This window comes from Alligator sinensis, unplaced genomic scaffold, assembly GCF_000455745.1.
Source record: "Alligator sinensis unplaced genomic scaffold, ASM45574v1 scaffold104_1, whole genome shotgun sequence".
In the NCBI taxonomy this organism is placed as follows: domain Eukaryota; kingdom Metazoa; phylum Chordata; order Crocodylia; family Alligatoridae; genus Alligator; species Alligator sinensis.
Window position 1 is genome coordinate 302,992 of NW_005841867.1, and position 14,617 is coordinate 317,608.

The 14,617-nt window shown below is 38.0% G+C and overlaps 1 protein-coding gene across 2 annotated transcripts in view; it reads right to left on the bottom strand.

Annotated features, from left to right (window-relative positions):
• CPEB2 (cytoplasmic polyadenylation element binding protein 2) overlaps positions 1 to 14,617 on the bottom strand; it is a 74,328-nt gene that overhangs the window by 3,448 nt on the left and 56,263 nt on the right. For both annotated transcript variants that reach the window (XM_006016781.3, XM_025192639.1), the window contains 4 exons: positions 12,504 to 12,622; positions 12,099 to 12,213; positions 9,964 to 10,145; positions 1 to 534 (listed from right to left, as the gene is read on the bottom strand). The exon at positions 1 to 534 is cut by the window's left edge and continues 3,448 nt beyond it. In XM_006016781.3, the coding sequence (XP_006016843.2) occupies positions 307 to 534; positions 9,964 to 10,145; positions 12,099 to 12,213; positions 12,504 to 12,622 (644 nt within the window). In that variant the 3' untranslated portion in view covers positions 1 to 306. The remainder of the gene's footprint in view (positions 535 to 9,963; positions 10,146 to 12,098; positions 12,214 to 12,503; positions 12,623 to 14,617) is intronic.

Here is a 14,617-nt window from a genome sequence, read left to right on the forward strand (position 1 = left end):
TGTGCCCCTATGAAAAAACATTCTCATATCTAGTTTTAACTTTACATATAAAAATAACTTGGAGAAAATACAAAAAAACATTTTATTTTTAACATGAAAATATCACAAAAATTAGTAAGCCTGAGATGTAGGGTTTTGGTGAAAAACAAGAGGCTTGTAGTGTTTTGGCTGCTGATAAAGATGCATGTATTGAGAGCTGGGGTGAAAAGCAGAAGAATGCACTTATTTCTTCTGCATGTCGGTATCTTCAAACACAGTAAGCCACATGCACCCTTCTTTCCTTATGTAGATGCTGGTTCACCATGCTTAGTTCCAGCGGAAGTGGATCTGACGTGGGCGGTCAGCCCCCTCTTTTACCAATGGCTTATGGAATTCACGTCCTGCACGGGAGTGGATGTTTGCCCAGCAAAACTCACAGTAATACTGCAGGCAAGTGACATTGGCACAGAAGAAAGGAGCAAACTTTCCACCACATCGTGCGCCCTGGCATTCATCACACATCTGGTCATCCAACACATATGGCTTTACCTCCACCTGTTGGGGGGGGGGGGAAAAAACCCACACCAAGTCCAGTTAATGTCTAGAAATTTCTACTCGGAACATTAACATTTTCTTTTAGAAATAGAATACAATAGAATAGAAATAGAAATAGAATAGAAAGTATTAACATGAAGCCTGTTCACTAGGACTGTATTATTGGAAAACAATTCCAGAATACTTATTTTGTTAAAAGGACACAAATGTTTTTATACACAAGTGGGGATTACCACTCTTGCTTTTACACATGGAGAAGCATAAATAAATCAGGAAGAGGAGATGGCAAGAAATTGTTATTCATTCTCAAATTGCCCAATAACTTTCAATGGTGGCATAAAAAAAAGTAAAAATGAATATTTTTCAAAAACATATGTAATGTGTTTTTCAAATGGATCTCAACCTGATCTTGAACTTTGTACGCACAATTTTGCATGCAGTATTATTTGATCATGCAACAACGTAATTTGTCTGAAAAAAGAATTCAACCATGTACTTGCATATCTGGCTTGCAAACATACCATTTTATGGGCATCAGTGCTTGTATTTATTGTTTGGGCACATAAATTAAGAAGCGTGTTTAAAATAAGTCAAATTTTTAGTTGCCAACCTTGACAATGTGTTCATTTACCATTTCTGATAGCTATTCTAACTGAATCGTTTTCCATCGCTGTATAAAATAGTTATTTCTTTTTGTAAAATCACCTTTGCAACTCAGACTGCCAGATACACCTGTCTGATATAGTTTTCACCTCCCAAACTCATCTGATGACCAGAGTGGAAAAGTGGCAAGAATTCATGATTAGTTTGTATTGGGTCTGTATAGCTGAACTGTAACAGATTTCCAGATAGGAAAAAGAACATCAAAATAAAATGCAAATAAGTTGACCTCGTACATGAACATGGGTTTTTTTTCTTGTCTTCCTCATTTTATAAGGGAAGATGCATCGACTGATGCTGGTTTGACAAATCATGCTGCAGCTGCAGTTCACATTCACAAAATGATTGGTGTAAAAGGATTTTTTTTTTTTATATACTGGTGTAATGTTATATTAAGCAATCATCTGATGCTGCCTGTTTTGGCGTTAAGAAATTACATACACTAGTTTGAAACAGTAAATAACTTGCAAGGTTTTTTTTAAGTTCTTTAGATGTATACACTGTAACAGAGAGAGTTGTCATTCTTTAGAACTGATCTGAGTGCTATTAATAAAAACAGTAATTGTCTCAGACACATACGTATGCTTTTCAGTTTACAAGGACTAGGAAGTGAATCAGTATGGGTAAATGGTAAGATTCAAGAGGTTACTCAAATCAAACAAAGCCTTTGGAAAAATGGAAAATTAACACTAATGAAAGACCAAGAAAATGATACCTGGTAATATATGAGAAGGAAAATAAAAGAGATAATATGAAATTTGAAAAGGAAATGGCTAGAGGCATAAAAATCAAATAAAAAAGTTATTTATAGTTATTAATACCCTGCTTCCCTAACATTGCTATCATGTTCTCAAAATGTAGCTTTTTTTGGTCCAGTCAGCATTAACTATGTTCATATTGATGATATTTGGATAGACAAAGTCTGTGGTTTTGAACTAATCAATAGTTGGTATAGGCATTGTTTGTTCTTTTGCTATAATAGTCTGTAAATACATCTCTGCTTCAATTTTACCTTGGATTTTCCTATTTTTACCTTAATGAAAAAAAATTCTGTTATCAAGTCTTATCACTTGATCTGCATGTTGGAAGCACTACTATTTCCAGTTACTTATATGGCACCCAGATCTCCTTCAGAATTTCAGAGGCTGTAAACATTATTAGCAGAACATTAATTTGCTTGAAAAAGTGGAGGCATAACTGGCTAGTACAATGTGCTGAGCAGTCCCCACTTCCGCTCCAGCCTCTAGCCCCAAATCTGGGTCTAGAACAGGGGTGGGCAAAATGTGGCCCGGGGGCATGATGGGGCCCCTAAAAAATTTAGCAAATTAATATTAATCTGCCCTGGGCTGCCTGTCATGCGGCCCTTGATGGCTTGCTGAAACTCAGTAAGCAGCCCTCTGCCCAAAATAATTGCCCGCCCCTGGTCTAGAGGCTCCAGCCGCGGGGAGGGAAGACCAGTGGCACAGAAGCAACAGCTGAAGTTTGCTGCTGCTGAAGGGAAATGTCACCTCCTTTTTTGCTGCCACTGTGTTGAGAAAAGAACCCTCCACCCCATCTTTAGGCAGCAAAAAGATGAGATGACATCTTCCCCCAGCAACAGAAATTACATTTCCCAGAGTGCCTTTTATTCACAAATATCATCTTTGGACGATTGATCTAGTTTATAGGTGTCTACAGACTTTACTGGGGTACTTGTCCTGCAGGATTGGGCCCCTGCAAGTCCTGAGGCTTCAGGAGACCAATCCTTCAGGATAGTGGCCTTGGGTGCTGCACCCTGATTCAAGTAATGCATCAGGAAGTGGGAAAACCATGCGGGGGATTCCCACAGAGCACCATTACAAGCAGGGGAACCCTGTGTACATTTCCCCACTTGCAGATGCAAGCTCTAAATCAGACACAGTGGCAAGACAGAAGCAAAAGTGTAGAGGTGCACATCCACAAGCAGGGGAACATCTCATTTAAGGTGGGTCACACAACAATTGCGCAAAACTGACTACCTTTGGTTGTGGCAATGGTTTGGGGCACTTGGAGCATGACAAGACTTCTGGTTGCTTGCAACCTGTGCCACCATAAACGTGTTTTAGAGTGGCACAAGGTTGACATCTGTTTACACCATCACTTGCCCACTCTCTGTCACACTCTCTCCCCCAACCCTTGCCTTCTCCCTCCAACGCCACAACCATTGCCATGCTGTATCCACACTGCTAGAGCTGGAGATGAAGGCTGCAGGGAAGGTGCAGCAGAAGAGGGAAGGACGGGACTGTGAGGCACTCAACTCCCCTTAGGTAGCACCTGGGGCTCGTGTCCTCCTTAACTCACCTATCTTTACACTCCTGCATCAAACTTCCTATGACTGTAACGCTGTCATGCTAAGAACTTTGTGGTGAGGCTGCAGACAGAGATTCCTGTTAGCCTTGGGGAATTTACTATAGGGGTTTTTTGGGCTGGATAGAAGTAAGACTCAGAAGTAAACTGTTATTCCCTGGATGAGCTTTTAATTTGTTTTAAGACACCCACCTACTGGTTACTTTTTAACTCTCCAAAAGTTTAAGATAGATCAGCCTTACTAGCAAGCATTCCTTGATACCTTAAAAATGCTTCACACTAGTTCAGTTAACAGAATGTAATTAATTATACTAGACAGGCTACTGTTTTGATCCTGTTTGGGTATCCCTATCCTCTTGTAGTTGATTGGTATTGTGCAAATAAGTTTTTATAAAAAAAAGTTAGAGAAAGATATAAAGAAGGACAAAAGCCTTCCTTAGTTATAAATTCATTCATGTTACCTTCAAATACACACCCAATGAATAATAAGAGATATTGCAGACACATGATGATCTGTCCTAGATATCTCATTTCTGGTAGTCCTATTAGTCTTTCATTTTTCCTATTAAACATATTTTTAAAATGAAAACCACAGGAGATTTCTCCATGTGCACTTGCCATTTTAACAAATTAGTATTACAGCTTCATTAAACTTTCATTTATCAACGTTACAGTGAAAACCTCAAAGCCACAACCTAGAGAATATATATTTTCAAAAACATTTAACAACATGAAGACCTTATTGTTGGGAATAAAATTTCTTATGTGAAAGTTAATGCCAAAAATGAATAATTCAACCACAACTATTACACAGGTGTTAATATGGCAAACAAGTGAGCAATATTTTGTGCATTTGAGACTTTTCATAGAGAGTATGTATATGTAAAACTTATAAATCAGATTTAAAACAACCTTAGCCACAATTTCAATGTAGTACCAATTCAAATCATAAGGGTCTCATAGCTTTGAGAAACTGTGATATAGATTTAGTTTTATTACCTTCAGAAACTGGGTACACATGCATCTGTCAGACAGTATGAGGACTTACTGCTTTTATGTATGCAGGTTAATATGGACAAATGTACAACTTTTCTGCATATCAATAGCTGAGATAAATTGCAGTTCAGAAGTTTTAATCATGACTGGGAACCCATTATGTGGTATTGTATAAATATATGGGAACACGAGTCATTTGCAATTATGGAACAAGTGAGAATCTAATGAAGTATTATAATAAAGACAACTTAAATTGCAGAATATTGTTTTCTTTTAGAAACATAAAGAAGAGATCTCTGACTGTAGGTCAAACTTCCCTTTACTTTCTGCATGATTTATAAATGTCACATTTCACTATAAGCTATTTTTACAACAGCTTTGTAAGCAAAGCAGTACATTCATCAGAGTGATGTAGTATAATAAATATAGTTCTTTATTGCTTACAAATTGTTGCATTTAAAGATGTCTGCTATTTTAGGCTTGAACGTTAAGTTTTCCAAAATATTAATATATTAAAGTTAAATATTTTTTTGTGGAAAAAAGATTCAATTCTAACATGATGTGTTCATTAAATATTCTATTTTAGTTTTTCCAAACTCAATACTATTATCCCTCACCCTGCTAGGGCATAACAATGAGAAAGTGAAACAGACTAGAAAACAAAAATACTAGTATATTTTCATTAGTTTATCAGAGTAAAATGTAAAAAAGGAAAATGTAAGTGTTTAGAGGACAAATTTAGGTTTCATAATTATTCAGAGAATGAATTACAACCTGAACTATCCGGGGGGAACGGGACATTTAGGAAAACTAAGAAGGATACTGAAGAAGCAGCAAACATGTAAGAATAAACAGGGATTTCCAAAAATATGAATGGCATAAGGCCTACAAACAGAATCTTCTGTATGACTTAGAAATAAAAAGAGCAAGTAAGGAAGATGTGAACATCATTGAGAACCTCAAGGGTTTCTCTGTATCAGGATATTAGGAAGATACCTACTATATCAGATGTTCTCTTTTCTGGTAATAGATGACCAGAGATCAGTGTGTCAGAAGATGTATCAATTAAAAAAGCTACTGCTTTAAATGATGTTACCAGATGGCAATTATATATATCTATTGAGTTTTGAGAGATCCAGAAGGGTCAGATCTAGATTGGTCTCCTTGAAGCCTACACTTAGATCTGCGCTGAAGATCAGACTTTGCTCTGGAGGACAATTCCAACAGACAGGGTTAGGCATATAAACAGTGAATGACGAGAATGAGATGCCTCCCAAGAACGATTTAGGACTAGGCACCTACTGATTCTTTATAGAGAACAGGGAGAGGTAGGTAGACTCAGGTTGGTAGTTATAGCATAATTTTAAAAAGTGGGAGATGTGGGTTGAAACTGCATCAGGCTGAGAATGGCATTAAACCCAGGTGTTCAGTTTCTCCAGTGAGTGCTCTAACCACTATGGATGCTTGGAGATGTTAAAAAGCAAACAACCTCTCCCCCTCAAGCTTTACTGGAAGAAACAGCACATTACTTTGACCTGGCTCTGCAGCCTCTGTATAGATTGGGCACCTCTGTGGGGCTTTTTGGCGCTTCTATCTAAAGCTGAGTCAATCAGCTATTAGACAAAAGTGCTGCAAAAACTGCATTAAAGCTTCTGATTTATACAGACAGTGGGCGAGCCGGGTCCAACTAACACAATGCTACTTTTGGGCATGTGCTGGGCTTGGTGCAGGAGCATGCAGAGTTTAAAGTAAAGCACCATATTTTTTTTTTAAACGTCTGCAAGCAGCCTAAGTTTTCATGAAAACTCTAGACTTTACCACCCATTCTGCTGAGTGAAAGTGACTATGCTACAGTTTGTACTGAACTCAGTGTCAATTTGACTTGTGTATGCTCTGGGGATAACAAAGGGCATGTCTACACATCACCCTATTGTGACATGGTTACTGCGCCGTGATTTTAGTTTTTCCTTTTGGAAGTAGTAAAGTACCCTAAGAGAATCAGGCAAGGTTTAAGATCTCTCCATGACCAATCTGGATTGCAACAGAATTTATGGGAGAAGAACACATCTACTTTTTCAAAACAGAAGCCCAATGATAGGCACCTAGAAAAATATACAGTCCAAATGGAGACACTGAAGGAATTTAGGCACCTGAGGAATTCTGTCATACCTGAAGCAGGACCATTCTGAATTATTCTTTGTAACACAGGTATTTAGATTCCAGTTAAGTCTATTTTAATGTCTACAGGACAAATCTGGATCTATCCTGAAGTATTTGAGCTGCTAGGAAAAATATGCACAATTAAAAATAGCTACCACACCAGAGCACTTGAGGGAAGCAAATGTTTCTGCAACTACAAAAAAACTCTCAAGTTATTACGGGACAGTAAGTCATTGCAGCATAGTATAAATTAGTTGAAAAAAAATATAACACATCTGGAAGATTATGGGGACTGGACTTGATGGCCAGTTTCCCATGATGTGATAGGATCTAACCAGTATGTTTGTGTGAATAAAACATGGCAGTAACAGATAAAAGAGAACAGGCTGACATTTACTTAAGTTTGTAAAGGTTTTTAAGTAGATGCGCAGCATATGGCCCTGGAAAGAAGCTAATATTAAAATAGGAACAAATATTTTGCTATACTAGACAAGGTTCAATGAGATATCTAAAGATTCTATACCATGAACCTTTTAAATATTTATTAATATTCTGGAAATGGTCATAAGAAACAAGGCAGTGAAATGCCCAGATGACAAGTTCATTTAGATTAGTCAAATTCAGAGGTTATTGTGGGAGGACTAAAGAGAAACACAACCAAATAAGGTGGATGGGTAACCCAATAACAGATGGAAGTTCAATGTAGAGGAATGAAAAGCAATGAACACCAAAGGAAAAATTGGACTTAGTTATACACTTTACATAGTCTGACACATCTTTCCAACTGAAAAAAGGACCTGTGTATTATTGAGAGCTCAATCAAAACTTCTTCTTGTGAAAGATACAGGTGCAGAGAAAAGTAAATAAGATGTTGAAATGTACAAGGAATGGGACTGAAAATAAAGTGGGAAATATTATAGAGCCATTTTATAAATCAATGGCAAGTCCCTAGTCCTGTACAGCTCCAATCATCCCATCTCAGAAGGGCTATACTAGCTGGAATTAGAAGGAAACCAGAAAAAGTACATTCAAAATTACTGGGGTCATGCATGATGAAAAAATATTTAAAAATGTGGTACTGTTTACCTTACAAAAGCAGAGGAATAAGGGACATGATACAAGTGTACATAATGAGTGGTATAGCAAAAGCATATAGGAAGAGAAGAAGCCTTCTGCCTCTCAAAACAAGAAGCATATAACATTAAATGAAGATTTAAAAAAAAAAAAAAAAGAAAATTTAAAACAGAAAAAGACCATACTTTTTTCCACAAGGAGTATAATGAGACCAAAAAACTCACTGTAGCTGTAAACTTAGAAAGTTATGTTGATGACAGGACCAATCAGGTGCATCCAGACAAGCGCATACATGCCTCTTGCCGCGTCTCAAACCCCTTTGAGATGGGGCAAGAGGCACATGTGGGAATGAAAAAATGTTCCCTGTGTTACAAACTTGCAGTGCAGGGAGAAAATTAGACCCCTGGATATCCAGAGTTCTAAAAAAGCCAGAGTTAAAAAAGCGGGGCAGGTCCGTGCCCTGAGGCAACCAGAGGTTGGGTCCTCCATAGAGATGCTCTGGCTGCCACAGTGTCTCTGTGGTTGGCCCCTTACCCTGGTGCTGAAGCATAGGCAGTGTGCTGAAGCACCAGGACTCCAGTGCTGGTAAGTAAGGGGTTAGGGGGTGGGGGGTGGAGCTGCAGATCCAGGAGGAGCCAGGCAGGGTTATTTTGCCCCAAGTGGCACACTTTGCTCCACAACAAAGTGCATGTCCAAGCACGTGCATTGAAGCAAAAAGCTCTGGTTCAAATTTGCACCACTTCTATTTGAGCTGCTGCAAGTGCATGTGCTTGCATGTGTGGATGCGCCCATCAAGGGTATTAAGAGCTAATCCAGAATTTTGAAGAGAAAAAGCCCTCAAACTGGTTTAAAGGCAGATGGATTCTATACAAAAAATGACCTGCTGAAGCAGTTCCAAGAGTGCCTTCTTTTCAGCCCCACTCTTGATACCTCCTACCAGTGCATTTGAAAGCAGAAACTAGAAGAGCTTCAGAGCAGCTTTACTGTCTCATTTCTGGTTTTGACATGTGTAATCAGAAGTGGGTAAGTGTGGCATGGCTGAGTACTACTCTAAGAGTGAGGGGCATGGTATAGTCATATATTCATTTTCTATCCACTTACCATTAACTTGTCCATTAATACTGGAGTTTCTCAAACCAATTAATTTTCAGTTTCTTTATAACACCATAGTGAGCTAGAGTAATTTTATTATTTTAATTTTGCAGATGAAGGCAGAGACTGACCTACGTTACAAAGGATGCTTGAGGTACTAATGGAATTAATACCAGACCTCTGGAATCCTACCTCACAACTCCAACTATAAGGCCATCTTTCTTCTTAAACACCTACTAATCAAACACACAAACCTATTAGACAGTCTGATGTAAAAAGATAAGCAGCTCAGAATATTATAAAATTCTATCTTTGGTTTAATTAGAGTACGAAGAAGAGAAACAAAATTGATTTGCTTGCCCTTTGCCTGCAGAAAGCAAAAAAGAAACAATGGTCTCTGGAACAAAAAAACCCATATGGTGTAGCACAGGATTGTGCAAATTCTAAGTGACCAGGGTTGCATACCACACGGACTGTATCAGTCGAGGCCATGGGTCCCTAGGCTGCATGCCACATAAAGACACCCCACTGCACTGCATGCTAGTGCGGGCACCCCCAACCCTGCTCATCACACAGCCCTGGGCTCACCCCTCGGCTCAGAGCTGTGCTGCACTGCACTGCTCTGCCCCTGGGGCAGGTGCACAAAGTAGAAGCCTGAGTAGGGAGGTGCAGCCAGAGCAATGTGGGGAGCTGCAGCCAGGTGGGACCCTGAAGGCTGCAACTTAACCCCTTGCAGGCCATCGGTTGGACAGCCCTGGTCTAGCATATGTTCCTGAAACAAACTGCTGCTTTGCTGAATGCATGTTGTTAGTACAGGGACAGTCATAGTTTGATCCATAGAATGTGAGGAACCTATATACATAACTATTAACAGAAACATAAATAAGGAGTTTTTATAGAAGCTAAGAAAAATACGACACGATAAAAATGTGTAAGCAGGGGAGGGTAAGTGAGGCATGGCTGAGGGACACGGTGTAGTGATATCTACATTTTTTATTCACTTACCATTAACTTCTCCATTAATACTGGAGTGTGCATCCTGACATATCTGATTTACAAATTACCGTTTATTTGAGAATATAAGTAGGAAGCATTTTAAACAACTCATTCCGTACAACTTACTCGTTTATCAATATCGCCATGCTGAAGTTGAACAAACCGAGCACTAATGGCAGCAATATAACTCTGCTGATTGGAAAAAGCAACACGCCCAGCACCTTTTGGATATTTCAGCTCAGGGTCAGTATCAATTCCTGCATAACAAACTCCACCATAGAGACGGTCCATGATCATAGCCAGTTCAACTATTGAGAAACAAAGGAATGCAATATTTTAAACGAAAAATGAAAACATACATTTATTTTAAAATTGACAAAATAGATAGTTTACCATCTCATTCAAACTATACCCATAGGCATTTTATTTTCCACATGCCAGTTTCCTTGTGTATACCGTGTAGCATGCTACTAATACTTTGCTGTACAATCATTCAATTCCTTGTTTCTGTATGGAGTAGCAGTTTCCACTTCTCAATTGCACAGAGAGCACAGCTAGGTTTTGAGCATGGGAAAAGACGCTCGTAAGTGGGAACTTCAAATAGTATAAAATCAAATACTTTAACAAATCAATATAGCATCAAAAAGCCATGTCAGTTATTGCAGTAATCAAAACTGCATACTGAAGTTTTACCTATCAGTAAAACCTTAAGCTGTTTGTAGACAATAAAAAAAACAAACAACCCCCCCCCCCAAACAAAACTCTGTTTTACCAGAAGCAGCAGTGAGTTACTTCAACCCAACTCTGCAGCATCTGTATAGATTCGGTACTTCATGAGGGCTTTTTGGTGCTTTTAGCTAAAGCTAATTCAATCAGCTATTAGATAAAAGCACCAAAGAAGCCCAACTAAAGTGTCCGATCTATACAGATATCAGGTGACCAACTAAGATGTTCTTTCTTCTGGGCCTGCATGGGGCAGGGCGCAGAAACACATCAAGCTTGAAGTAAAGGACCATTTTTTTTCTAACATCTACAAGCAGCCTTACTAGTATACTCTGGAACATGAGGTGTAAAGCTGATATTTAATAGTGCTATTCAAAATTAGCTTTTAGTTAAAATTAATATTATGTCTGTTGTCAAATCCATTTAAAAACTGAGCTAAAAGTCTTAATAGTTTATTGAAGACAAGACACACATTGTGTAAATACCATGAAAGTTTCTATTTTACATATCAGTAGTAGGGTTGGAGTGTTGCTATAGCTGTGATGGGCCAGGAAATATGTGAGAAAGAAGATGTTTTTGATGTTATCTTTAATCAGACCAACTGTATGGTTGGGAGAGATGCTAGACAAGCTTTTGGGCACAAAATGTCCTTCCTCAGGTCTGTGAAAGAAGCAAATAAAAAAGAAAACAGGCACTTAAGGGAGAAGAGAATGGCTTTAAACTAGGAGCAGAAGATATAGTTCAATGTGATGAACAGCAGATGATGATTTTAGCTTAATCGGTCAATTTTACCAGAAAAAAAGTGGAAGCATTTTTGACAGAAGTGACTGCACCAGCCAGGAAAAGGTCACCCTATGCTTTTACTGTAGTGACAAAATAGTATACCATAGAATAATATCTGAGGTATGGCTAACCATAAATTTTTGGAAGTGAAAAAAGCAGTTAGGTTGTGGCATTCTAGGCTCAAGAAATAAAAAAGCTGCAAATGTTTTAAGCCTAGACATTTAACAATGTAATTTTCTGGCTTTCTTAATTTCCTGACAGACCAGTCTGAGTACTAATCTTTCTGTGATCAGGTATATCATTGTGCCTCAAACAAACCATTGATGAAAGGACACTATGGAACACACTAAGAAAGATACAGTAACAGCAGTATTACAAGCAAGTTCAGAACCAGCAGCGGAAGCAGGCAAAGAAAATATTAAAGAAAAGCCTTTGTATGGCAATTTTTACATTACAACTTTGCCAAGTGTAGATTGATCTTCCATATTTTTAAGTTTATAATCATTAACTTCGTGACGAGTTATGAAATTTATTTTTAAATAGATATAAAAGATGAACAGCACCTTGTAGCCAAGGCCTATCTAGATGAACCACATAAGAAAAGGTATAAATATGAGGAGATATTTAAGTTATTTCATAGTACTGTTGGTCATCTGCTATTAAGACAGTCTTGTGTCTTTAAACCTTACACAATGTATTACTGACAAGGGTACACCTTTAAAACTGTGACATTACAATAGTAGATTTATACATACCAGCTCTTAATGGCCTAGGGACTCCTCCAACAAAAATTGTTTTTCGAGGATCGAGAGGCTGTGAACCATCCATCACAAAGTCACTATCACTTAAGTTCCAGGGACGGATCTGAACCTATTTAATAAAGGAAGAAAGCTGCATGCTACTTTAAGTTTCACCACACTGCAGCCATAGTAACCATCAGTCTGTCTCAGGTAGTCACAAGCCCATTAACTTAACCTGTCTCGTTTGCCTGTTTTCATCCTATTAATTCAAGACACCACAGTTTTTAAATCAGCCAACTGTTCCAGATGTTGAACTGTGCCAGCGGTAGCTTACTTTTGATTATTTTCACCGTCCGCATCTCAGAAGCAGAATTAGACAGATGGCATGTATAGCCCAGAGGCCATTTACTGTTTACTTACTGGCTTGTCCTTGATAGTAGGACTGGAAACACATAGATATAGCTTTCCATCTTCCTCAATACAGGCATCAATCAGTGCCTGAACAGAGCTCTCCTCTTGGAAAAGGAGGAATGCATAACCTGAAAACAAAGAATTAGCTGAAAACATGCAATTTTTTCACCCTTACAACTCTTCACAAAATGCTTTTTGGCCAAACATTTGTCAAAATGAGAATAGAGATGTCAAATCAGTTCTTAATATGTAGACTGGAAATGGCTTCTTCAGCTATACAACACTCTGTCATAGTTAATGACTTAAACACTGACTATAGAGTTTCTTTGTAATAAACTTCTATGCCAACAGTTCAGTCCTTTGCATTTTCCAAATAAGAGATTAACATCAAACCAAAATAAACGTGTCTGCTACATCATACAGTGGAAGTTTAAGATAATGATTTACTTAGGATCTAAAAGTATATTTCATTGCCAGCAATGGACATTATACAATGAAAATCCGACTTGGCACAAAGGGACTAATCTCAATTCGAGAGATTAGAGCAAAGTACTTTGTTGCATAAGTGACCTAGCAAGCCTTCCAAATACTGCACATATAGAAATTCAAATGCTAACTTAATGCTATGGTGCGAACATAAAAACACTTTTAAAACAGCTTAATTGTTCTGGTTTTAATAGTAAGTATAAAACATTTTATTATAGAGATGTCCAGCAGTGACTCCATGCTATGGGCTGTTTTCTAAAGTGAATTTAAAAATAGGGCATATACTTCTGTTTCTCTTTAAAAAAAAGAGAGTCAGCAATAAGGGTGAAATTTTGCACAGGGTTTGTTTTTATGCCTTCTGTACTTATTGTGTAGGTTTTCATTTCATGCTCCTTTATAACTGTTCAGTAGGAAATATGTGAAACTAGGCTCTGCCTGAAGTGTTTCCTTCTTAGTCTGAATTTTAACTGTTGAGTAGTAATCTCTCTTTAACAGCTGTCTACACAAAATACATTATTTATTATTTGGATCTTGAATAGATTTAGGGCAATAGGGATAATGTTCTATAATTATAAAAAAAAGTTATAACAGAAAGTTTATGCATTTTTACACAGACCTAGATGCTTGGGACTGGGCACATACAAACTGGATTGGATGATTGATTGGGGCTCACATAAGCTTTCCTTGCTTGCTTGCTTGCTTGGGAACAGGGCACAAACAATCCTGTTTGACTGGGTAAGTAGAGAACTCAGTGCAAAAGGACAGGCATGGAAAGCCTGATTAGTTGAGGGAGGATGAGGTTTTCAAGTCTGACTGGTGAGACAGGTGCACACACAAGAATGACTGAGAGGGGACCAGTAGCACACAAACCTTTCAAGCCCAGTGAAACTTTTCTGTCAGATTTTATTGTACAGCACAGGGTGCGAGTTCATGCACAGCTACAGACACTTTTTTGCCACCTCCTCCTTAGACTCCACCCGTTATTAAGCATTTATAAAAGCTAGGAAATTAACACACACAACCCGATTATAAAATAATTAATACTGCCATACACACATGCTCACCGTACCCAAAACACTGAATAAATGGAATGAAAAGTTAAGTTGTAAGAGAACATACTCCTTATTCCTCCATAAGGCATAAACATAATAATCATTGCAACTATCATATGCCTAGGATTATGCAACAAAACCTTAATTTTTCCCTCTTTCCATTTGTCTGTGTGCATTTCTTTACCAGATTATTCTTCCCTCAACACTGCTAATTGTAGATGGCTGGTAGGTACGTACTATTAGGCAGCTAAACTTTTCATTTCTTTGTTGTTGTGGATGCGTTGGCTGTATTAGGCATACAGCCACTATAACTCCTTAACACCTGAGTGTTTTGTACTTTTCAACTTAACTCTTTTAATTGAGATTGAAAAGAGCTACTTATCTGAATATATATGAATAGATCTTTTTCAAAAAACACTTCAGCTGCTGGATTACGTTAGCAGAAACTATTTGTATCTCAGCTACAAGGCAAAGTTTGTAACATTTGTGCATGTTTCGAGAAATTATAAACAGCACTCTTCAATATACATCCACACTACAATCTGAGAGATAACTATCCAGTATGAGGCACGTAATAAGCAATAC